The following is a 26,071-nucleotide window of genomic DNA, read 5'->3' as shown; positions in this document are numbered from 1 at the left end:
CATTTGTTGAAAGTAAAACCAGACAGCAGTCCATCCTGCTGACTAAACCAGACACTGCCTTCCTCAGCCACCTGTGTGCTGACGCTCTCTGTCCCAGGACCCACCAGGACACCAGTCTGAGTTTAGCTGCACCTGTTTTGATAAACCAACGCTTGAATTTACTGAAGCTAAAGAGTTATCTGAACAACAACAACAAAATCATGGAATTCTACTCAGAGCAAATGTACCGGTGTTTTCTAACATTTGCTGCTGAACGTCATTCTCTGGGCTTGGACCGTGCTGTGCGTCCAGCTCCTGCAGGGTGGTTTCCCTGTGCTGGCACCCCGTGTGCCCCGCCCCTGCCCACCCTCTGACCCCAAACCACCGCTCACTTACTGTCCCCGTGGGGTTCTAGTGCGCAGTCTTTTCATGTCTGCTTCTCTCAGTGACACGCGTGTAAGATTCCTCCGTGCCCTTTCATGTATGTTTTGTGCAGAATGAGGTTCCGCCGTCTGGGCGCCCACAGTGTATTTATCCAGCACCCACTGACTGGCATCTTGGTTACTTCCGAGTGTAGCAATTACGAATAAAGGTGCATCCGTGTGCAGGTTTCCACGGGGACATAAGTTCTCACCTCCTTTGAGTAAATTCCAAGGAGTGTGATTGCGGGATCGTCTGGTGAGAGTGTGTTTAGTTTGTGAGGAACCTCCAAGCTCCCCCAAAGCGGCCGCCCCACTGTGCATCCTGCCCCGCGTCCTCGCCGGCACCTGCTGCCGTCGGGGCTCCGGCCTGTGGCCCTTCTCGGCCTGCGGTGGTGCCGCACCCTGGTTTTAACTTGTGGTTCCCGGAAGACGTGTGAGGTGGAGCGTCTCTCCATGTGTTTATCTGCCGTCTTTGTCTCTTCTCTGTGGAAGCATCTGTTGAGGTATTAGGCCAATTTCTTTCTTTCTTTCTTTTTTTCTTTTTTACTCAGGTTGTTTGCTAACTATTGAGTTTTAAGAATTCTTTGTACATTTTGGATTACATTCCTTTCTCAGATGTGTCTTTTGCAGATATTTTCCCCCAGTCTGTGGCTTGTCCTCTCTCTCTCTCTAAGTCTTTCTCAGAGCCGAGTTTTTAGCATTAATGCACTCCTGGTCACTGGCTCCTCCCTCCAGGGATCCCGTCTTCACCATCCCCAAGGTCACCTAGGTGTCCCCGATGTTATGTTTTAGGAGTTTCATATTTCACATGTTGCGTTTAGGTCTCTGATTGATTTTGAGCTTTTCGTGAGGGTGTGAGGTCTGGGTCAAGATTGATGACTTTCACACAGACGTCCACATGTCCCAGAGTCACTTGATGAAAGGCTGCCTTGGCTGCATTCTGTCTCCGTTGCCCCTTTGTGAACTGTCGGTGACCATATTTGTGTGATTTGGCGGCTCTCTCTGATCCACTGGTCTGTGTGGCTCTAACACCACGGGGGGTGATCACTGTAGCTTTGCAGGAGGTCTTGCGGTCAGTTGGCGTCAGTTTTCCAACTTGTCTCCTTCAATATGATGCTGCCTGTGTGTGTCCTTTGCCTCACATGAGCGTTAGAACCAGCGTGTCCGCTTCCACAAAACGGCATCCTGGGAGTTGACGGGCTAGGGCGGGTTCTCATGGCAGTTAATCCAACAGACCTGATGCTCCGGGTGAGGGCAGCCGGGGTCTGTGGTCCTGGGATGATGTCTCAGCCCCTCATGATGCTGAGCCCTGCACTCTGAACCTTCTCAAAGGTTCTCTGGTTTTTCTACCCCCTTCTGTGGGACAGGGGGTGGGGGAGACCGGAGTTGGGTATTTCCCTTCCCCGGGGCAGCGGGGCCCTGATGAAACCCCAGCAGCGCCAGCTCGGGCTGACCTGCCTCCCTGAGTTGGGGCTTGTGCAGAAACGGGCTCCGGGGTGCTGTGAATGGCTCCAAGGGGACTTTCCCCCAAAGGGTTCTGTGGGAACCTGGCTGAGGTCCTGCAGATAAATCTCCCAAGGTTGTGAGGCCTCCCCCACCCCGTGACTGGGTTGCCCTGCAGTTTTTAACTCTCAGGGTGGCCCCCGCCGTGGATGCCATGCCTCCTGACCTGTCTCTGGGCCGCGGTGTGGCGTGTCCTCCCGTGACAACCTTATGGGTCCGTGAAGAGTCTGTTCAGGGTTGCGTTTGGACTCCCAAGGTCCTTATGCACAACCAGAATCATGGTAACTTTTTAAATAGAAAAAGAAAATCAAACTCTTCCATCACTTAATGGTATTATGCTGGTTTAAACAAATCGTTTTCAGGCATTATCCAAAGTAATAAAAGCATATTTTTTTAATGTTTTATTTATTTTTGAGAGAGAGAGAGAGACAGTGTGAGCAATAAAAGCATATTTTTAAATGGGGACTCAGAAGATTTTATAAGACAATGGGGACGTTTTACTCTGAAAAACGCTAGGGAAAGAGTGGTTTGGTAGAGTAAGTTGTGCACTAATAATTGCTGGCTGTGGGACGAGGCGTGATACTCACCCTTATCCCATAGTCTCCTCGGTCTGAGGACAGCGACCATAGATGCCCGCTGGCACGCCCCACGGGATCATAGCGAGCACTGAGCAACTGCTCTTACCTGTTCCTAGGTGTGTTTGAAAACTCTACAACATTTAAATCTAACAGATTAAATTTTGGTATTAGTACCAGCAACTTGTCATTGTAAAGGTAACACCCAAAGGATGGCAAGTGAATTTATTCCTGAATGTTTGCAGGAGTCCGGTCTGGCCTGGGACTGGGATCCTGCAGCCTGTGGCCCCGTGCCGATTACAGTTTCTACTTTGCCCCAATCTGTGACAGCCTCACGTTCAGTTTTTAGTATCTGTATGTATTGGCTTATGCTCTGGCGACATAAGACATGAGGCTCATGATCTGAGACGGCTACTGAGCAGTCTCCGCACACCTACAGGCCGGGTTCCGGCCCCGGCTGCGGCCAAGGCGCGGGGAGCACAGCCCGGTTCCTCTCGGACGCGGAGCTGAGGGGAGCACACATGGCACGGGAGGCAGACTGTCTCACCGACTAGGTAAACAAAGGCTCTCGTGGGTGAGCAGGGCTGCTGGTCTGTCAGCCTTGGGAATGAGACCAGAAGGCTCCCGGGGAGCAGTCACTGTTGCCGTCCCGTGAGAAGGTCCTGTTTGCAAGGATGGTTTCTGAGCTCCGCCAAGTCGAGCCAAAGGGAGGACGTTGAAGCAAAAGAAGGAAAAGAAGAGCAGAAAGCTGGGAGAGAGACGGGGGAGGGGGAGCCCGCATCTTCCAGCTCAAGGTCCTGCGCAGAGGACGCCAAGCCCAGGGGTGTGCGGTGGGGGCCGACCCAACTCTCAGGCCCCCCAGGTGCTCATACGTGTGGATTAAAGCCGGATTATTCTCATCACTGTGCTCTCCTTCCAGCCAGCGTGTTATTTCTGACTTGCAAATTGAAATCTGAAAAAAATGTGAGCTACTCGTGTTTTCAAACATCATTACAATGTGTTAATAACAGTTATGAAGTCAATTTTACAGCATCTTACAGCATTAACATATAAATTATGTAGCAGTTTCTTATGAATATGCAGGGAATATTAGAAGCAACTTTAAGAATGTCAATTAGGCAAATATATTCTATCATTTAAAAATTTTACCTGGAAAGAAATAATTGAATTGAAGATTTGTCAATTGAAGAAATACTAGATAATTGTGCCCCCTCTGGGGCTACCCAGCAGGTGTTCCACAATATGATTAAAAGACACCAAGATGTTACATCTTATAGTCTAAAATTTCTGCTACATTTCAGTGCAGATGTGGTCAGAGGAAACAGAGGCCATCAACTGTCAGGACCTGGGGAAAGTGGCAATGGCGTGCGGGTACAAGGCTTCATGTTCTTCTTCCACGTTGCAAAGTCCTTGTTGCCTGCTGGCTGGAAACACTGAGGTGTCAGCTGGGATCATTCTCCCCTTTCATAATTTCCCAGTCACCAGGAAGGAGTGTAAGGATCAAGGGATCACATCTAGTTCCCGTCCCAGAAAAGTATTTCTCTGGAGAGAGGCAGACGCGGTGACGGCTCTGAGTGTCGCTCCACATCCCTCTCTGTCAGAAGTTCTTACCCCTCCCGAGAAGCAGGGCAGGTCCTCGGCCGGCTGCACTGGAGGCCCTGAAATAAGGAGGTCATGTTGTGGAGCATCTAGTCTGCAAAGCAGGGAGTTCTGATTGAATATGCATCTGTCTGTAAATGACTATCCGTCCTTCCTGTCCCCATTGTCCTTTTAAAAGGGGTTACACTTTTTACCTGTGGATTATTTTCTTTAGATATCATCACAACAGAACCATCACCTGCACATTTTTTTTTTAGTTTATTTATTTATTTTGAGAGAGAGAGAGAGAGCGCCCGCACCAGCGGGATGGATGGACAGAGAGAGGGAGAGAGAGAGAGAATCTCAAGCATGTTCTGTGCTCAGTGTGGAGCCTGACATGTGGCTCGATGCCACCATGGGATCATGACCTGAGCTGAAACCAAGAGTTGGACCCTCAGCCACCTGAGCCCCCCAGGTGCCCCACCCATATGTATTTTTAAGACAGGATTCTGATCTGGCCAGTCTGCGGTGGGACCTGAGATACTGCATTTCTAGCACATTCCCATGTGCTGCTGCTGGTTCACATGGCCTCAACAGTAAGTTTCCTTAAATGTAAAATCAGATCTCTGAGCCCCTCTCCACACTTGCTCGGTCTGAATCAGCCACGTGGGGCCAGGAACCTGCATCAGAACGAACCCCACAGGTGACCCCTGGCTGTGTTCAGTTACTTCAAAACTCCAGGAATGTCTGCCTCGGAGATTTCACTCACCACCGTCCTTAAACCTCCGATTCTGAACTCCCTGTTTCCCTTCTAAGTGTACAAATATATGTAGATGTCACACCAATTCGGTAGATGCTGACCTGGTTATCACAGGTGGCCATGTCCCAGACGGTCCCTCCCTGGGAGGTTGTTGGCTTTCGTGTCGGATTGAGACAGTTAGTTTCTAGAGTCATAACTAATAAAAAGGTGGAAGGAGCCCTGCTGCGCATCACAAATATTCCGGAGATAATTTACATGAAGCGGAAATTTGGGAGTACTTTGTGTCTGTGCTTTGGCTGAACCAGAGAAGGGACAACGGCAGATGCACATGGAACGAGTGTGCACAGCCATACACGTTGACAACAGGGAACTCATTAGAGAGGACTTCTGAATAGTGTCATTTTTTTTCTTTTTTATGGTTCTCCAAAAATAAGCAGCCTTGTTATAACTGGAAAAATTAAACATTGTGTCTACATCCATTCCTGTGGCCTAAATGCTCTACTTCATCCCAAAATTACCTTCCAGTTATGACTGTAATTGACCTTCCCACTTTTATATTTTCCCCTTTTTGTGTTTTTTAAATCACAGAAGCAATGACTTAAGTCTGGATCAGTTAATATGAAGTGGGAACATGCCTGTGTCATCATGAGCTGTTGGGGGAAACGTTCTCAGGTGATGGGCTTGAAATGCTTGACTACGTCCCAGTATTTATTTGGAGGAATGATTTCAAGAGGGCCACCAATTGCGTACATTACATACTTTCGTTTCAAAGACACAGTGAACCTCTGAGTATTTTCATTCTTATTTGTATGTTTAATGGCTGGAAGATAACTACAGGGAGAGCAACCAAAACCAACATTTGTTACAGGGTTGAGTATTTCAGATCTCTTGACATGAAGTATTTTAATGCAGAGAGCGTAATACCGAACGTGAACTGCAAACCATAGAACGTCATTCAAAAGTTGGGTGATGTGATCGTTATTATTGTTAAAGTTGTGAGATACAATCAGAAGTCAAAACATGTTCAATTATATTGGTAAGTCAATAAATTTGCAGCCATTTCTGGAATGGAGCCGACTAGTGAGTCTATCTTAGCTCTCAAGACTGGACACACAGCCCACTATCCCCAGGTCACACCACAGCACACATGCACTCACCTATACTCACATGCAAAGTAGTCACCCTCTCAGTAAATTTCCTGATGTGACTAAAATTGGTCCCTAATTGAATGTATGAGTAACCCCAAAACGAATTCTAAACCTGCACCTGACTGCATGTAGTACACGAGCTCCCACATTACCACCTGTGCCTTACGCAGCCCACCCAGGAGCAGTGCGCATGGGACGTTTGTCAAATCCACTGCCGCGCATGAGATTTAATGTCCCTACTGTCCTACTCATGGCTTAGAATTTAACTAAGGTAAAGACATATTGACTCCATTGCTGTAAATGTTTAAATTGACCCGACTGAAAGTAGCATGACTGTTTTCATGTCTACTTAAAATTTTTTTCCCAGCTTTATTCAGGTATAATTAATAAAATTGTAAATATATATAATGTACAATGTGATGGTTTGATGTATGTGTACAGTGTGAAATGATTGCCACAATTGAGCTAATGAACACAACCGTTACCTCACATAGTTACCTTTCTTTAATCAGGAGAATGCTTGTGATTTATGTGTATATTTTATATTTCTTGCAGGTGAGCACCTTAGACTGGGTACGAGCAGAAAAAACCTACAACCTCTGTGAGGTACTATTTAAACTTCACAAGGTAGGTATCCTTTGCACAGTAGATGCTTTCATATAAGTAAGATGCGCCTTTGGGTTTAAAGAGTCCATTGAGATAGTAAGAGAACCTGAAAATCTTCTGTATTCATAACATTTCCCCATCCCGAAAGTTGCCATTCTGTTGTTCATGAAGATGGATGGATGGATGGATGGATGGATGGATGGTTGGATTGGTGGGTAGGTAGATGGATGGGTTGGTGGACCAGTGGATGGCTAGAGTGCGCACAAGTGTGTATGTGCACATGTACTGAGGAGGGGGTGTTCTAGTCCCCGCCACTTACAATAATATGTTCTAAGATCTTTGGTTTATCATTGCCATTTCCATTGTTTTTAACAGGTCAGATACAAACCCCAGCTTTCCTTATCAAAGTCCGGCCTGAGGTGACCAGAATGACTAACCAAATAGTCCACTTCTGCTAGAGGGAAAGTATTCACTGGTTAAGAAAGGCAAAAGTTTTACCTATAGTGTCCATCCCAAGTTTCCGGAATCATCAAGTTTAGTTGAACAATTCCAAAGTGGCGAATCCATTGCCACAAAACACGGTTTCCGTTTCTGCTGGGCTGACGCCTCATTGGGGACTCGTGGGGTCAGAGCTCAGGGGTCGAGGTTTCCCGGGAGCGCTCTGTATGACTCCTGCTTGCTTGCGCTTGTTGTCACGTGTTGACCTGTCGGAGATGGAGACCCCTGGGGATTTGAGCAGGGATTCCACTGGGCCACACGCCTGGGAGACACGCTATCTCACAGATGGGCTTTTAGCAGGTGTTAGGTTACACTAAGTGACACAGACAGGTTGGGAAGTGGAACCTGAAATAGAAACCTGGTCACTGAGTGGCTCAGGGGACTCTGCCAGGCGGGAGGAGGGCAGTCCCACCCCGTCCCGGTGGCCCAGGGGCACCTGCTTCTGGTCCAGGGGTGCTCCCAGCTGTGACTTGTGCGCTGGCAGGTGGGGAGGGTTGGTCTCGGGCCCCCTGCCGCTGCTCAGTGAGAAGCCAGGGCCGTCACTGCCCATCATAGAGGAGGAGATACGAGCAGCAGAGCCATTGGCCAGCTGTCCCCAACCCGCTGACGTCCGGCCAACCCCCAGGGCACAGCAGGAGATAAATGCACCAGGTGAACGGGGCTCAGAGGGTTCATGGTTGTGTGTGAAGCGCGTGCCCTCGATGTAGACGGAGCTGACTCCACCACCTGGAATTTTATTTTGTTTCTTTATGCCTCAGCTTCCTCATCTGTAAAATGCGGGCATAATAACCTGTCGTATTCTCTATTCTATGATCCTCTGCAGGGTTGTGTAAATTGTGTGATGACCACATGCCCTGGCCATAGGGAAGGGCTCACCAAACACGGCCTTTTGGGAGCATTTTTGAGATCTGTTCCTGCACTCTGCATGCTGGGAGCTGTGATTCTCTGTCACCACAGGGCCTGGGACGCACTGCCAGTGATTCTCAGTCTCATCTTACATCACAATCACCCGGAGGGGGCTTTCGAGCAAAGCGCACGGTTTCATTTTATTTGAGATGTGGCCCAGACATCTGTATTGTTTTTAAGCTTCCTTGGTGATAATTTGCAGCTAAGTCTAGCGTCTTGTGTGCAGTATTTATGTGTTGACAGCTCTTTGTCAATAAGTATCCTTTTACTGCACGCACAAATTCCTTTGAGTCATTGGATACTGAGCTACAGAGAACCTTGGTGAAGAGAGGTGTTGTTATATTAACAACCTTTACAAACCCATGAGCATATTACTTGTTAATAATTCCAGTAGTGATCTTAATTGTATGTTAATTATACCTCCTTCATTTCTTTATTTTTTCAACGTTTATTTATTTATTTTGAGAAAGAGAGTAAGTGAGCGGGAAAGGGGCAGAGAGAGACAGAGGGGCAGAGACAGAATCCCAGGCAGGCTTCACACTGTCAGCACAGAGCCCAGCGCAGAGCTCAATCCCACAACCCGTGAGATCATGACCTGAGTTGAAATCAGGAGTCAGACGCTCAGCCTCCTGAGCCACTCAGGCTCCCCTGTTTCTTCCTTAAATGCTGCCTTTTCACTCCCTTTCCACTGTAGTTGAAACTCATTTGCTCAGTTAATTCATGCACTGAAGTGTAAAGTCAGAGAGAGCTGCCCTGTGTGCCAGGTCTGTTGCTGAGAAACAGATGGCCCAGGCCCCTGGGTGTGTCAGACAACACCCATGATCTCAGAAAGCGTCCCTGCCACAGTTACTCGCGAGAGGACTCGGATTTCCGTCTATGACGGATGGACCCAACCCCATGCTGCGCTGGGGAAGGGCCTGCTAGCAGGCCCACGGGTGGAGGGCAGTGGAATTCGGGTGCCGGAAGATGTTGGCCTGGGGTGCTCAGCTCCTTGCTGACTTGGCCAGAGGCTGCTGTCTCCAGCAGAGACAGCACACTGTTTCTACCATATCGTGCTGGTGAGAAGCGGGTCACTAAACATATATGTAAGATATGACACATATGACATACGATACATCCTCTATGTGATATGAAGGTGCACATGGGCAGGAAGAGACCACACAAAGCCCTGGCTTCGGCAGGACAGGGGAGCAGGCTGCACATGGCCAGATGACACTTATTGCGGGGGGAAGGGAGCTGCTCAGCCCGCAGGCTTCAGCAAGGTATCAGAAGTGACTTACATGTTCTTGGAATAAGGCTGTCCCTAGCCTTGCCCTGAAAAGGCCAGCAGCGAGCCCTGACCACGTTGTCTGCGGCGTGAGTCTGGGCGATGTGTCCTACCAGCGAGGAGCTTCCCTTCATTCTGGGACATATCCGTCCAGGACTACTCTCTTCCAGCCAAACAGCCTGGACGGAGGGAGAGCTTTGACTTCGCGGTGGATGAGGCTGCGTCAGGGCTGAGGCTCACCCTGAAGGTCTGAGCCTCTCTGCGAGGCGAGGCAGCCGTGTGCGAGTCCTGGTACAGGACAGCGCTGAGCCCCCGCACGGACGCTCCTGTGTCTTTCTCACATGGGAGTGTGTACAGCAAAGTAGGGAGTCTGTATGGAAGTGAAAAGGTACAAACATGCGATGCTGTTTTTAGTGTTTTGTCTGAGAATTTGACCCGAAGGAGTCAATAACCAAAAATTAGAAGTTTCAAAAGAAATTTCAATGTTTTAAATTTTGATTTGCCTCCTTAAATGGAAAGTAGTCTCAAAAATAATTTTAAATTTAGATCTGGAACTTTAGGCTGCACGTAATAACAACACATACAACGGAAACATGTTCGCATAATACTATTATTACAGTGGTAGAGGTAAACAATATGTTGAAGTTATTCTCATGATAATTTATACATGTAGATTTTCATTCATCAATATTCCACAAAATAGCTTTAGAGGAAAATGTTATTTCTTTTTCCTTTATTTTACAAAAGTTCTTCATTATCCCATTCTGGCTTTTACGCAGCTTTCCACACATCTGAGGTACGTGTGTGTGTGCAACTGCATGTGATGTGTGTGTGTGCATGAATCCTATGGAGAGAACCGATGAGGGGCAGGTGCAGGCCAGCATATGCTGGGAATAGAGAACGGGTGCAAGCTTGTATACGTGTACATGTGCGTATGTGTGCGTGCAAGCAGAGAGCGGATGAGGGGCAGGTGTAGGCCAGCACACACGGAGGGAGGAGAGACCAGCCAGAGACGCGCGCGCGCGCGCGCGCACACACACACACACACACACACACACACACACACACACACACACAGCCTACAGCCCTGCCTCAGCTGGGCATCCAGCCCTGGGCTGCGCGGACCTCTGAGACCAGTGAGGCCCAGAGTCACCCCTCTGGAAGGAAGTGCACACACCTGAGGCCTGTGTGCAGAGCCCAGGGCACCCAGGGTCCCTCTGCCTTAACCTTGCTTTTTAGGATGTTTCCAGACATTCTGCGTGGCCAGGCCCCTGGGGTGACGGAAGCAGGTCTTGGATGGCTGGGGGCCCTGCGGTGGTGCGGAGGGGTTCTGAGCAGGGGGTTCTGTTGCCCAGGACAGAAGAGCCGGTGATGCCCTCAGGCCGGCGGCGAGGGGCCGGTTGGGGCCCGTGTTGCTGCGGATGACCGCGTTTATGCCAGACCCGGGCACCCACGTCCCGTGACCTGACCTTCCAGTGAGCCGCTGAGGGGGACGCTGTGGTTACCTTAAGTGAACGCTGCCCCGCAAGGAACTTACCCAAATCTGTGTCTATTTCGGGCTCGCTTCCACAGCTGCCCTGAACGAGGCTCCCCGCGCGGCGGGGGAACAGCGGCCCGGGTCGGGCCCCCCTCCCGCGCTAACGCCCCGACGGGCTCTGTTTTCTAGGTCTGCGAGGGCGGCCTGCTGGGCCCTCCCGGCCTCGGCTTCTGCGTCCTGGTGGGCCGCGGCCTGAGTCGCGTCTTCAGCGTGGAGCTGGGGAGCGAGCTGGCCGCCTGGGAGAGGTCTTTCCAGAGAGCCACGTTCATGGAGGTGCAGAGAAGCCGGGTAAGCGCCCGCGGCCCCGTGGGAGACTCGGTGGGCCCGGCCTCGCCACTGGTGCAGCCGTGCCGGGAAGTGAGGCTGTGAGCTGCGAGCACGCTGACCTGAGCCACCCGGTCAGCGTCCGCGGCAGGCGACGGGTCATCGAGGGGAGCGCGGGGGCTCTGCGTCTCCGTCACGCGTGATGTGTGCAGAGCCACGGGGTTTCTGTGCGTGGGGGGGGTACGTCCCCGCCCGGGATGAGCTCCGCGAGGCCGCGCCCGGGTGAGCCTAGGCCCACAGGCCACGCCCCGGATGAGCTGCCCGAGGCCACGCCCCGGGTGAGCCTAGGCCCACAGGCCACGCCCCGGATGAGCTGCCCGAGGCCACGCCCCCGGTGAGCCTAGGCCCACAGGCCACGCCCCGGATGAGCTGCCCGAGGCCACGCCCCCGGTGAGCAGCCCGCAGACTGCTCCCAGCCAGCAGCGCGGGTGTGTCATCCGTCGTGAAGGCGTCTGCACGTGTGTCACAGCTGAGGCACTCGGTGGCCCTTGCTCCCGACCGTCAGGACCCGAGGGAGGATACGAAGTAGTTCACGTGGCGGCGTTTCCGCCCGTGCACGCGCGGTGCATCAGCGTGCGTCCAGATGCGTGAGCAGGCAGGTGTCCCGGCCCCGGCGTCGTGAACGGCGGGACCCTCACGGGGGCAGAAGGTCCACGCAGTGACGTCGGGGAGGGATCTCTCCACCAGCCGTGCGGCCGCCTCCCGCGTCAGCTCTGGCGCTGAGAAGACGGCGCCTCTCGTGGAAGCGTGAGTTCTCACTAGGAGACCGCGTGCGGCCAGTGGCTCTCGGCGCGTGCGCGGGCCTGGGGTCCCCGGCTGAGCATCACTGCGGCTGCTCCTGTTTCAGCATCAAGTACGTGTGATGCTGTGTGACGTGCAAAGTGCCGTGCATTTTATCCACATCAGTGCACCTGAATTGTAATTATTCCAGCAGTATCCTGTTGGAATTTAAGAAAACAAAACAAGACCTGAGGCCTCACAGCCGCACGTGGTCTGTGTGTCTGCGTCGGGCGGTCTGCCTCTGGGCTCGCAGGACGACGCTCCGAGAGGGTTGCCATCCTGCAGACACGCCAGCCCTCCCGTCCCCACCCAGCTGAGCTCTGAGATCCTGATGTTTGCGTAGAACATCTCTCCTTCTGGTTGCGGGGTGCCTGCCGGAACCTGCCGGAGCCACGTGGGCCCAGCGCGGGCGGGCAGCCTGTGGGGCAGATTTTGCCGAATGAGGTCACAAGCCAGTGGATTGTCAGGAACACCATCTGCCGCCAGCTTCGCTCCGGGGCCTGGGGCACGGTTAGCTTCGCTCTGGGGTCAGAGAGGGGTGGGCATGTTGAGGAAGTTAGCGCTCAGTGAGAGGAAGCCGTGGGGGTGGGAGGTGTCTGCCCCAGACACAAGGGGGCATCTTGGAGGGTCCAGTGGTAGGAAGGGGTCCCGTGTCTCCCAAGGCCCCAGAGGACGCAGCCCCTGCTCCTGCCCCACTGGGCGCCTGAATTGTTCATCTCGTTGTGCTTCTTAGAAACTTCATACGGGAATTTTAAAAATAGGTGCTGGATGGACGTATGGATGGACGGATACCCTGCCCTCCACCCAGTGAACGCCTGCGTTTGGTTACAGAAACAGATGTGGAGCCAGCACCTGTGGCCATGAGGGCTGTGGGTCCATGTAGAGATACAGACAGGAACCCAAGGATCTCACATTTGAGTCAATATTGTTAAAAATCTTGTGTCTGGAAGCAACCCCCAGGACCCTGCCTGACCCCAGGGACCAGCACTCTTTGTATGCGTTCCCAGGTGATCCTGTGAGCACCAAGGCCAGCACCACCCCATGTGCCGCGGAACTGCCGGGGCGGTTGGTGGCCCTCACCCCCTCCTGCGCCGTCCCGTCTCCACCAACATCTGCAGGTACCCTGCCCACCCGCGATGGAGGGTCCCCTCTGAGTGTGCACATGTGTCTCTGCCCAGCAGGGCCCCAGCCCTGTATCTGCAGCCAGTCCTCTGCTGCTCGCCATGGGCTGACACAAACACAGAGGACAAGGAGCAGGGCAGAGGCGGGAGGCGTTTCCTGGTCACCGCGGGTTGTGCAGGGCCCCAGGCGGGAGCCAGCACGTCCTGTCGCTTGGTGCCGGCCTCTCCTGTTGGCTGGACCGCCTGCCCGAAAGTCCGCTGCCCCCTCCAACCCAATAATTTAATCCTAATGAGAGTAGGGCCCCATCTGTTTGTTTACACACTGATTTTTAATGTTTATTTATTTTTGAGAGAGAGAGGGAGACAATCTGAAGCAGCTCCAGGTTCTGAGCTGTCAGCACACAGCCTGAGGCGGGTCTTGAACTCACGAACCATGAAATCATGATATGAGCCAAAGTCAAACCCTTAACTGACTGAGCCACCCAGGCACCTGAGAGTACGGCTCCATTTAGAGGGTGATTTAGGTCCCGTGGCCCTGCCACAGGGCCACTTCATTGTTCCCCCCACCCCACCCCCGGCAGATAAGAAGCATTTGAACAAGCCTGAACATTTTGGTATTTGGAAGGTGCTACTCTTACTGCGGACGCGGTCTGGAATGCCTCGTACATAGCGGCGAGGAGAGAATCAAAGGGACGGAAAGGGGCCCAGGGACCTAGATTTCCGAGGCAGTGCTGGGAGCAGGCTTCGGGCACCGCAAGGCCATGGGTCCCAGCAGGGGTCACAGCCTCCCTGCGTGCCCCAGACCCCCGGCTCCCCGCAGCCCCTGGGTGGGCCGAGGACAGAGGGACGCAGTGCCAGGAGGAGGTCCCAAGGCCTGGAGGTGGGCCCGGAAAGTGGGTGTTTTGGATCCAGATCCCCCAGTGGACCCCCTAGTATTTGCTCATTCGTTTCCTCGCCCACCCACGCTTGTGATGTCCTTGGTGTGGTGTTTTGACCCGTTTTCCTGGTCAGCTGAGGCTCGGGGATGGAGCCGGTGATGCAGGAAGTGTGCTGGTTGTGGGGCCAGGACAACATTCTGCTCGGTTAGACGGGGTGTGTGGCCAGCGTCTGCCCTCCGCGACCCCTCGGGAGCGGGTGCCCCTTCCGCCAGCTTCTGCACCTGCCGCCGCCCGGCTCTGGTAAATGGAGACCGTGTAAAAGGAAAGGTCATGGCTGTCAAGAAAATGTAAGATGAACACATGTTCAAAGATGTTACTTGTTTAGTTCCTTTATTAATGAGGGAAGTTGGGTTTTGGGGACAATCCAAACCCACTGAACATGGATGCTGTAACTCCAGCACTTTCCACTCAGGAGCATCCAACGGCCTCCTCAACGGGCCCGCAGGTGGTCCTGAGCTTGCCCATCCTGACAGATGGAGCATCTTCCGTCTCTACCAGACAAAAACAACCCGGTTACCATCCCCCACCCCCGACGATGATCTCTCCTTTGTGCAGGTGAAGAATCTCCAGAGACCTTGCACTCACGCACGCGCACACCCTTGTTCTCCCGTCTGTCTGGGAGACGTGCCCGGAGCCCAACCCGCCTCGTGGCCGGCGTGGGTCACTCTGCAGTCCGACACCCTATGGCCCCAAGCAGCCACTGAAGACAGAGAGCTGACCTTTTCTAAGACACTGGAAGCAAACAACGGGCAGTCTAACCCAGACTAAGTGAAGAAATCAGATAAATCAGAGGGGAAATCAGTGAACTAGACAGAAAACCAAAGCAAAACAAAATCAGTGAAACTATAATTTGATTCTATGAGATCAAAAAATTAATGAAAGTCTTGCCAGACTGATGAAAAAGAGAGAAAGCATTATGAATAAGGGACATAATGTCACTACTCAGATATTTAAAAGACAATCGGGGAACATTACATAAACCGTTTCTAAAAATTGACACAAATCTGGCATCTCAGACGGGATGAACAAGCTCCTTGTAAGACCCAACCACCAGACCTCCCTCAAGGGGAGACAAGGAAGCCATGTAATACCATTTGTGGTTTAAAAATGGAATTTTCGCTGAGCTCCCTTCCCATGAAGGAAATTCCAGTCCCAAATGGAGTTGTCGATGCATTGCACTAAACTTTAAAAAAAGAAAAAACTAATTCCACACAAACTAACCCAGCAAATGGGAAGTGAAAGGCAAAGTTTTCAAGCTCCCATGAGCCCAGCAGCACCCCAAGGCCAGTGTTGGACTAGGACATGCACAATAAACTATGGACCATTATGCTTTGTGAGCGTAGATAAACATTCTAAGCACAATTTTACCTAATAAAATCCGGCACCTTCTTCTATAAGGGGGAAATATATCAAGTTAAGACAAAATTATCCTAGGAAAGTACAGTTGGTTTTATATCTAAAATCAATCAAATTAGTCTACCAGACTAACACTTTAAAAGAGAAAAATCGTATTTCAATAGACCCAGAAAAATATTTGACAAAATTCAACATTATATCTGATCTAACAAACTCTCAGCAAACTAAGATAAGAATAAAATAAACTTTTCGTAACCTGCTAGAAAGGCATTTATCATTTACAGAAGTGCCCACAGGTAACATCGAGCTTGGTGGTCAGAGACTGAATGCTGTCCCCTAAGATTGAGCATAAGGCAAAGATTTCCCCTCTGCCACTTGTATTAATACTTTACCGAAGGCTCTTGCCAAGGCCGCTAGTATAAAAAGGAACAAGAGACACCCAGACTGGAAGGGAAAGAGGAAAACTGTCTTTATCCACAGATTTCATGGATGTTCTTACTAAAAACTCAGGTGAATCTGCACGGAAAGGGACTTCAGCTACAAGAAAAAGTTGCAAGATAGAAGAGCGATGTACAAACATCTGTTTTATTTCCTGATACGAGGAGCAAACAACTAAAAAATATTTATAGCAGCATCAAAAACATGAATTAATGTGGACAAATCTGAAAAGCATAAAAGGCTTATAACAGAAAACTGCAAAGCATTGCTTAGAAGTTAAAGGAAACCCAAATAGGTGAAGAGCTAGACTTATCCATGGCTGGAAGTCAAAACAAGGTGAAAATGTCAGTATCCTGCACCTGATCTGTCAATGAGCTTCCAGGTATAATCCCAGCTGATTCTAAAATTCATGTTAGGAATGGAAGGACCAACAATGTCTTAGGTAACTGTGGGAAAAGAACAACAAAATCCAGGGACCAATGCTGCCTGATTTTGGAGCTGGAGACGCTGGGGCCATCATGACCATGTGGGGCTGGCACAAAGGCAGAATGCAGAAGTGGACCTACACGGACATGGACAATGGGATCTGGTGTGGGACGACTACTGAGGGAAGGATGGAAGTCTCTGGACAAATCCTGCTGGAATAAATGGGCATTTATGCAAAAAATGGACTTTAATCCATACCTCACACCGTCTATAAATATTAACTCAAAATGGGTCATAGACAGAAGTATAAATGGAAAACTATAAAACTTCTAGAAGAAAATATTAAATAAATTCTTTGTGACCTTTTGTGACGCAAATGTTTCTTGGGTATAAAACCAAAGCCACGATCAATATAAAAGAAAAACAATGATAATTTGGACTTCCTTGAAATAAAATACCACTATTATTTGAAAGACAACTGTCAGGAAACATGAAAAAAGATGCCAGAGTGTGGAAGGAAATACTTGCAAGGCGTAGATCTCACAAAGGGCTTGTATCTGTAATATATAGAGAGATCTTGAAGCTCAATAATGAGGAAAACAACCAAACCAGTAAAATTTGGGCAAAATATTTGAGTATACAGTCCAGCTTCCCATGGACTTCCCATGGAATACAGCTGGACTGTATTCATCATTCCGAATTCATCACATGACAATATGCTCAGACTCATTAGTAGGACAGTGCACATTGCAACAGTGCAAGTTGCACACCTGTTAGCAGGACTAAAATTTAAACGCCCAAGGATGGATACCACATGGAGGGGAGAACTTGGGGAAAGGAAGGTCTGGCCCGCGGTTGGCGGTGATGTAAAATGATGGGACCCATCCGGCCAGTCCCTGCGTTGATCGCACACCCACCCTGAGACGCAGACATGCCGCTCCTTGCCCTGTGCATGGAAGCTTCAATAGCGGCTACTGTCCAGATCCTAAAAAGAACCTGCCTGTGCATCAACGTGGGGCTGATCACACACGTGGGATGTGACCGCAGGGAACGCTGTCCGTGAATGAGGAGAACCCACTGCCAGCACACACAGCAACACAGAGACACTCGGCCGACGAAAGAAGGGTGCATTCTGGTAGTTCTCAGAGCAGAGTTCTCACTGTGCTGAGGTCTGCTTTACGCTTTCTTCTTTCCTGGCTTGTTCTTGGTGTCGGGTCTAAGATCTCCAGGTGTCTTTCTAGATCAGGGCGGTTCCGCCCCAGGTCTTCCTCTAAAAGCTTTCTAGGTTCCCGTTTACGTTGTCACCTGGGCCACCTGGATGGGACGTGGGTCCTCCCATCTGCGAGCCCTGAGCACTGCAGGCCCTGCAGTGAGCCAGCCTTTCCAGGAAAAGAAAGAAAGGCCGCCGTGGATGCCCCTCCGAGACAGCAGGAGCTTGCGTGTGGCAGGTCGGAGCCACGTGGTGGGGAAGGACCAGGCGGAAGCTGCCCTCAGGGAAGCGGGCGCAGTCCCAGGGAGCTCGGAGCAGATGTGGCCAGACGGTGCCAGACACAGCAGGTGCCCCTTTCAGGGCGACCCACTTGGAAGGGGGTGAAGTGGTTTCCAATTAGTAACACTCTCTGACACTTGGTGACATGAATTTACAAGTGATTTTATTAAAACCATGATTTCACTTATCGAATGTCATTAATCAGCACATTTTTTGAGATGATCAGATGTCCCTTTCAGTTCCAGCCCAATGTGGAATTACCGTTTGGTGGGTAAATTTCAAAATGTCCTCTTCACTTCACCTGCTTAAACAGAGCATTCAGATGACACCAGTTTTTGGCAACTGGGCACAATAATCCGGCGTCCCGCCCACCTTACCTGGGGCGTCCACCTGCCTTACCTGGGCACGTCATGACGTGCATCGTCCCCAGCCCGCAGGGGCCCCACCTGCTCACGTTAGGGTTGTTAGTCTTTCTGTCCCCAGAGCATCGTGGCTTCTGTGCTGCGGCTGCTGTGTCAGGTCCGCACTAGACCAGAGCATGGGAACTGCAGGCCACCTGCCTTTCCCAAAGTACCCCGTGGCCTGGGAACAAGTCCAGATCTCAGAAGCTTTTGTCAGAAGCAAGAGCAAACAAGTCCAAGGAGGGAGTTAGGAACCTTCGCATAAATGTGACGCACAGAAAGTGTCACGTGTGGGCTATTCCCGGGTGTCCGGCTGTGGCGTTAAGGTTTCCTGCAACCTCGTCTGTGTTCTCTCATCCACTCCGCCCATAGGGCGTCCCCCACGGGCCACATACTTTCTTAGAGGTTTTCAGCTGAGGAAACTGAGGCCCAGAAAGGTGCTTTCCTCCACAGGGTGGCCGGACTCGGCCAATCCTGAACGTCCCTTCTCGCTGGACTGGCAGCTGTGACGCACGTTTTCTGAGCGTCACAGGTAATGTGAGGTTACGAAGGTGTTTTCGCTAGTCCTGTACGCACCTGAGAGAGATTTGCTGCCTTTTTAGCAGTTCTTGAATTTGTAAGAGACTGAGAAGTAACCTTGAGTAAATCCCTTAACCTTCCCATTGGTTTTCTTCTTTCCAACGTGATTACTGTTTCGTCTCTTAGAACGGTGTCATGACATGTAATTAACTAATGTTTGCAAAGCATGTGACATTGAAATATGCATAACATAATTTCCTTAAATGCTTAAATTAATCTTCCAGATATATTTTTAATAAACCTCAAGTTTGTGTTATTCAAAACAAAACAGTAACATGAGTGAGAGTTTTGTGACACCACACAGAGCAGGACAGATATGCTTCATTATTTCTCCCAAAGAAAATGGGCCAGAGGACCTGTGAGGAAACCGAGGGAATGTGTAGCACTTAGGTAAGAACAGATTGATGGGGTCATTAAAAGACAATTATTGGTTCATTACCAGAAGCACCAGTTTAATTGCATAATTAAGTGTCAGATCATTTTCATCACCTGCAGAAATCTTATTAGCATTACAGTTTACCTGCTGTGGTTTGGGTCAGATTTCGGTTAAAACCGTCAGCCTAAGTTGTGACGTTGATTACTCTTTCAGTGTTTTATTTTCCCTAAATACGCAACATTCCCACCCGTGACCTGGAGGGGCCTGGCCTCTCTTCCAGGATCTTCGCTCCCCTCGCTAGAAGGAGCGTCAGGGCCGTCAGGTGGGAGCCTGCCACCTTCAGGTCTCCTCTGAATTCATGTTAAAATTGAGCTTTTCTTCTAAACACTTATTCATGTGGTTGGATACTCTCTGAACTATATTAACGAATGACCTCACAATTAAACTCATTTGATACATTCATTTACAAATTTTCTAGAAAGATCTGAGTATTATTCTATAATATTAGCGTGTTATTTCTGTCAGGCTTACTGCTGTGTCACGTAAACTCTGCAAACCGGATGGTTGTCCGTGTGTCTCCAAACGCAGAAACGCCGAGTAACCGCTGGGCGCTGCTGGCGGGTGCGCTGGGGCTGGGACGGGCGCGTGCAGCTCACGGCTAGCGTCCGGGAGCACTTGCCGTGCAGCTGGGCCCGTCCCTCCCCGAGGGACGCGTCGGTCCGCGTAGCCGAGCCGGCCGGCGCTGCCACGTGCCGCCACGGTGCCGCCGCCGAGAGCGTCCAGCCAGCGCCACCTCCCGGTCGGGCGGGGGAGCTGGCGCGTGCCGGCCGCGGGGGTGGGGCTTCCCGGCATGCGCAGCGCTCCCGGAACCCGCTGGGAAAGGCGGGTGTGAGGAGGGGCGGGCCGCGCCTTCTCTTCGGGGACGAGGCCGGGAAAACTGCCTGCCCCGGCCTTGGCCTTGGAAGTGCGGTCACGGGCCGCCGAACCCCTGGAGCGTCCGCCTTGGCGCCGGGGGTCGGGGCCGCAGCGGAGACGGCGGCGCACGCTCGGCGGGTTGGCCACCCCGCGGCCGGTCAGGGCCACACGGGGTCTCTCGGGGCCGAAACCCGGCTGTGGGTCCAGCCCGTACGGAGGCCCAGCGGCGCCGCACGCGGCGGGGCTCGAAGCCGCCTCCCTCTCGGGTCCCCCTCGGCCTCGCCCTCCCCCAGCCCTCCCGCAGCTGGGGTGACAGCCGTCTTCCGTCGCAGGGTCCTCCTCCGTCCCTTTAGCCGCCGAAGGAGACTTGTTCACAGGTGCCGGGGCCACGGCCCTGCTCACCACAGCGTCTGTCCCTGTCACTGTCCCCGTCGGTACCTGAGTTTATGCTGTGCCACAGCCAGCCCGTGCCCGCGTGGCCTGCAAGGTGCAGGTGAGCACAGAGCTGTGTGCACGGTCAGGTGCACGGTTGTATACATGGTTCGGGTGTGGCTTTGTGGACAGGTTTGAGGTCAGGTCCGTGGTCAGGTGTGGCATCAAGGACAGGCCGCCACTGTCCGCTCTACAGGGCTGCCTCTAGCTTGTAGAGAAAATTAGTAGTTTCAGGAAGCCAGGAGTTTGAGGAAGATTATTTTGCTAAAATATTGGTTATATGTTGAAAACATTGTAGCTAGTGTTACCCTTGTGTGTGGAGAGTTGCCCCACGTGTGGTCTGTGTGCACATGTGTGTGCATGTCCCCGTGTACTTGTGTGTGCACACAGAGGACAGGTACAGGGTGGAGCTGGTCCTTACATGTGTGCGGTGGCTGCAGAGATGGAGCAAGCACCCCACCTGCTGCACCCCCTCCCGTGAGCCCCTCCCGTAAACCTCTGCTGGCTTCCCTGGATGTGGTCCGGGCACCGCGGGGAGACCATCCCAGGCCACGTGCTGGAGGCCACAGGGCAGTGTTGCCGGCTAGGCCAGCTGCAGACTCTGTGTCCCGAGAGGGCGGCCGTTCTGCGCCCACACACGGTGACGAGGGTCTGTGGACAGGAAGCAAGGACGCGGGGACACGCGTGGTCGGGGAGAGGCAGCATCCAGGTGGCCTCCAGCTTCTCAGCGGGAGAACAGCGACCCACGTGCTGTGGGGTGCCCAGTGGGGAGGTGGCGTGGGTGGCCCCGGGAGTCTGTGGACAAGGACTGGCTGGGCCTGGTGTCGCTTCACCTCTGCGCTGTTTGAAAATGTTATTTTTAAAATTGGTTTTTACTCCTTTTCCTGAATTGTACAAACTTTGGTAAAACACCTTAAAATATTCTCTAACCTTTTTGTAAGAGATTATGAAAACGTATGTTTTAATGGAACACACTTCCCTTTGGAGCAGAATGCTTGTTTTCGGACAATAATAATGTCACAGCAACAGCAGAAAGAAAGCGGAGTCTGCATCCTGGACTGGGAAGAAGGCGAATTCCCATTGAACGTGGGGAAGCCCAGCGTCCAGATCCATCCCCGGACCAGCCAGCACCTGGGGACTCGGCACAAATTCGCTGAGGCCTCGTGCTCCCACCGAACAGCAAAGATGAAATCAGCGAATTCCCAGGATTCTCCCTTGGGCGAGGTCATGTGTGCTCCTATCCAGGTCAAACACCCTCACAGCACAGCCTGCTGTCCCCTCCCCGGGGCCACGACTGCCGTGCCCCAGCCACCCAGGCCGCACGGATGACATGTCGTCTCCCAGCCGTGGCTCTCGTGGTCACCCTGACCAGGACAGGTTTCTTCTTGGTTATAGCTTGGTGACCAGCCGCCCACCATGCTTACTGCCTTGTTCCAGGACTGCAAGCCTGGGCCCCGCCCCTCTGCCTGCTGGCCGCAGGACCCTGGGACAGCCTCCAAAGGGCACGTGCCTCAGCGTCTCCATTCTGTGCAGTGGGGATAGTGAGAGAGCAGACGTCCCAGAGTTTGGTGTCAGTAAGTGGCTGATCGCTGTGACATGAAGGTGGCGCCTGCTTGTGGCGGGTACGTGTGGGGCCATACTGTGTTCTAGCACCTGTGGCTCTGCGGCTCCCAAGCTGTGTCCCGCTCACCTGCCCACCGGGCTCATCCTGCGAGCCCGTCCCCTTGCCCACTGAGGGCCCTGTCCTCTCCTGGGCTAACGGAAAGCAGGATGATGACGGTAAGTGCACGGTGCACGCGGTGAGAGCCGCCCGCAGTGGGACCCCTGGTGAGCTCGCATCCATCGTCAGGCATCAGCTTGTCACTCGTCACTTATCACCGTGCCGAGTCCCAGAGCCCCGCCTCAGCCCTGCCGGCAGCTCTGTCCTCAGACCCTGGCTGCACGTCCTCTGAGACACTTACAAGGTGAATATTCGCACCTGCATCTACTCAGTGGCACCAGAGTGTGAATTTCTTAATTTGAAAATGAACCTGACTGTTCTGTCTGGAGCCGTGTTTTTGCATGGCCTCATTCAGTTGCTGTCCCAGGAGAAGTTGTTTTGGTTTTTAGTATCTTGATTTCTTGGCAGCTGTGGCACGCTGAGTGTCTGGCGGTGGTGTTCACAGGGAAGGGAGCCCGAGGTCCCCATCGTGTCCTCCCCACGGACCCTGCGATTTCAGACACGCTCGTGAACGGCTGAGGGTCAGAAGTCCAGGGCAGCTCAGACCCGCGGCCTCTGTCACCGTCTAGAGATCGTCTTCTAAGCAGCACAGCACACCCTCCGCCCGGCCAGTGTGGGCTCGTCCCCTCCGTGTGTGGCCCCGGGCAGGCTCGGCGGGAACACACAGGGCCTTGCACGCCTGACCCAGGAGGCGGGAGGGACAGATGCCGTGGCAGGTGTGGCCTGGACGAGAGCAAGCAGCAGCTTTCCCCGCGGGGCCTGCGATGCCCACTGTGCCCCCACCCCACGTGGGCCGGCCTCTGGCCACAGTGGTGAGAGAAGGGGGTGCCACGGCCCACGCTCTGCCCAGCTCTGGCATTTGTCTGCCCCAAATAGACATAAGCAGCACAGAAGCCATCAGAGCCTGGGCACACGTAGACAGGGGTCCCAGTCGTGGCCCACTTAGTCTCTAAATGTTAAGGTTATTAGATTAGTGAATCGTGTGCTGGCCAGTAAGTCAGCAATAATCTTTTAGAAGATGAATGAATCGGGGGGTGGAGTGGACACACCTCCCTGTCCTCCTGGTGAGTACTGCGCAGACGCCTTGGAAGGTGGGCAGAAGCAGGCGGCCGGTGAGGGGGCTCCGGGGATGAGGACCACACGGCCTTGAAGGCCTGCCTGCATGTGCCCCAAACTTGGCACCAAAGAGCGGGCCACCCAGAAACACCAGCAGGTGCAGACCCCAAACCCACCAGGGCCGACTCCCCGCAGCCCAGGACCAGGACAGGCCGCTGGTGGAATAGAAACTACGTGGTCAGTGATCCAGTCCAGCCAAACGCACAGACGTCCCCACGGCCCCGCCCCACCCTCAGGAAAGGCCTCCGCCTGCCTGGAGGTGGTGTCAGGGGCCACTCCGCCGCCAGGGATGGGGCAGGAGCAGGGACCACACGGGACCTGGCACCCCCGTCCGGCACCTGCAGGGCCAGGCCCTGGGGCAGCCCCACCCGCGGAGGGTGAGTGGAGAATGTCCGGCGAGTTATACCGTCAGGGGCCTCCTGATGCGGAGGTGTCCCGGCTGCAGGTAGAAGTCAGTCCTCCTACCAGCGAGCAGGAAGATCTGGAACTGAGTGGAAAGAGAGCAGATGCCACCATAGAAACGACAGATCTGCCCCTGCGGGCGAGACAGGATGCTGTGAAAGGTGGTGGAGTTTGGCCCTGGGAACCAGTGAAGACTCAGAGAAGCCTCAGCAGACGGGCCTGAAGCCACACGAGGGTGTGGTTAAGGGACAGGATGACACGGAGATGACAGTAACAAAGGTCTCAGTGCCGCCGAGCTGGACATGAGATCACGGGACAGAGGGGGACCTGTGAGCTGGTGCTCAGATGGTGGGAATGAGCCCACCGAGGGGCCGGCACGTGGCCCAGGGCCCGGGGGCGGAAGGGGGTTGACCTTTGTGCTGAGGCGGGGCCCGAGGAGGAGGGGGCAAGGCTGAGAGGCCCCATCACCGCCTCCCCCTGCGGGAGCCAGGGTTTCATTTCCCCATGACCTGGGGGATCACAGGGGGTTGACCCCCCAGTGCCTCCCAAGAGGTCAGCGTCCTGTCCCGCACTTGCTCCCACCAAGAGCTCCGTGCAGACGTGTAAAGCACAGGTCTGTGCTGTTGGACGCGTGGGGATGTGTGCCCCGAGCAGCATGTGTGTGTGCACGTATGCGCGTGTGTGCACACATGCACACCAGAGGAAGCTGGCCCTGAGTGTCCGTGTGCTCCAGGCCCAGAGAACGAGTGTTCACATGGTTTGTCCCTCCCGCCAGCGCCGGGGGACGCGGGAGCCACACGTGTAGAAACATTTGCCCACAGACGGAGCAGGAAAGCACTGCCTGTGTGCAAGTCGTTAGCGCTTTTACAAGAGTCGTTTCTGATCGTGGCAGGGCGGGGGTGGAGTATTGCAGTTACCTGATTGATGCTAAACTCCACGTTAAAACTGTTTTCTCTGAATCGATGCTCTTTTCTAGTCCAGAACATACATGTGCAGCTGGCGCGGAGACGTGCTGTGTTTCACAGTGGATCTCGCATTGGGATTCACCTGCTCCGACAGCAAGACGAAGGTAAGGTGTTGGCAGGCGCCGCCAGGGGCCAGGGCCACCGTCCTTACTGCCAGGGCAGCAGTCCAGGGTTGTGTGTCCGGCGGGATGCTAGCCCACTGCGCAGGGCCCACAAGCAGCGCCCAGGCCATCATGGGCCAGGTCTCCTGGGTCCTGCCCCAGGGAAGGACCCCCGCACTAGGAACATTAGTGCTGCCTGGGGTAAGACGGGGCCGTTCTGGTGTGAGCGTCACCCCATTCCTGGTGGGCTCACCCGGTGCAGGCTCCCCAGGGCAACAGCTGTGGCTGGTTTCCCTCGTCCTGGACATAAACCCGCGTTCTGAGCAGCTGTTTCCGCCAGCGCATCTGAGTCGTCACTGCAGCCAGTATTTCATCACACGGCACTTACAGTACTTTAAGTCCATGCTGCTCGTTCAGAGCACAGGGCTGGGAGAGCATCGGCTGGACCAGCACTGTCTGCGCCTGGCCTGTGGCCTGCAGCAGGTCGGCCCTTAGCCGGGGATGCTTCGTCTCCAAAACATTCTCATGAGAGTGTGTTTCCAGACCTGCGTTCTGAATCCTTTGGGTGCTCTTGTCTGCGAATGAATCCCCACAGCCCACTCAGGAACCCCTTGCTCTTCACCGGTCTGGCCCGTATCCTCCCCATTCATCTAGACAGCGGCTCCCACAGTGGTGGGCTTGTCTCTGGGGACTTCTGGAAATGTCTCTTATTGTCACTACTTGGAGGGGACTTCCTGCTGGCTTCTAGCAGGCAGAGATCAGAGATGCCGTAAATGCCTTACGGCGCCCAGGATGGCTGACATCAGTCAGGGGCGCAGAGCCGGGGGCTGGGATCCAAGTGGGAGGCTGCCTCCTGTACAGAGGTCTCCACCAGAACCTCGCTGTCAGCTCCCTGCCTGGAGAACGGAGGATGGCTGGGGGCTCTGACAGCAGAGGCCTACCTAGTGCTTAGAATGGCAGCAGGCCCCATTTACACGAACAACAAATACCAAGAAGGATTCACTGTGCCAAGCCCAACAGCAAGGCCACAGCGATGGCATGGGCTCCCTGACCGTGCACAGATCTCTGTGGACAGACTTCGTGAAGCTGCTGCTGCGGCTCGGCCTTCAGCCAGGTCTGCGTAACCTATGTGCACGCGTCCTTGGGGTGAGCGAGTTAGCCGTGGGCCTGCAGCAGGGAGCCCTCAGCTCCACCATGAACTTGCATTTCTAGCTTCGGGCTCCACAAAATCCTGGGCTCCAGGAAATCTAAGCTGAGACTTTGCAGATCTCACCTGAAGAGCAGTTTTGAGTCCTCCGGCTGCCCTGCAAGAGGCCCCACGTACCCCCATCTGGCTGCACATGAGTGTCATCTGAGGGGACAAGGTCTCCCTGGAAGGAGTCGTGAGCTCGCCGTACGTCATTTCGTCCATCT

At 53.2% G+C, this 26,071-nt stretch overlaps 1 protein-coding gene across 1 annotated transcript in view; it reads left to right on the top strand.

Annotated features, from left to right (window-relative positions):
• SNTG2 (syntrophin gamma 2) overlaps positions 1 to 26,071 on the top strand; it is a 113,772-nt gene that overhangs the window by 71,540 nt on the left and 16,161 nt on the right. Inside the window, 3 exon segments of the mRNA XM_039256006.1 lie at positions 6,521 to 6,592; positions 10,909 to 11,067; positions 24,569 to 24,661. Coding sequence (XP_039111937.1) covers positions 6,521 to 6,592; positions 10,909 to 11,067; positions 24,569 to 24,661 — 324 coding nt within the window.

Source organism: Hyaena hyaena, unplaced genomic scaffold (genome assembly GCF_003009895.1).
Source record: "Hyaena hyaena isolate Hyena2069 unplaced genomic scaffold, ASM300989v1 scaffold_552, whole genome shotgun sequence".
In the NCBI taxonomy this organism is placed as follows: domain Eukaryota; kingdom Metazoa; phylum Chordata; class Mammalia; order Carnivora; family Hyaenidae; genus Hyaena; species Hyaena hyaena.
The sequence above is the reverse complement of the archived record's forward strand: the minus strand, read 5'-3'. Positions and strand labels throughout refer to the sequence as shown.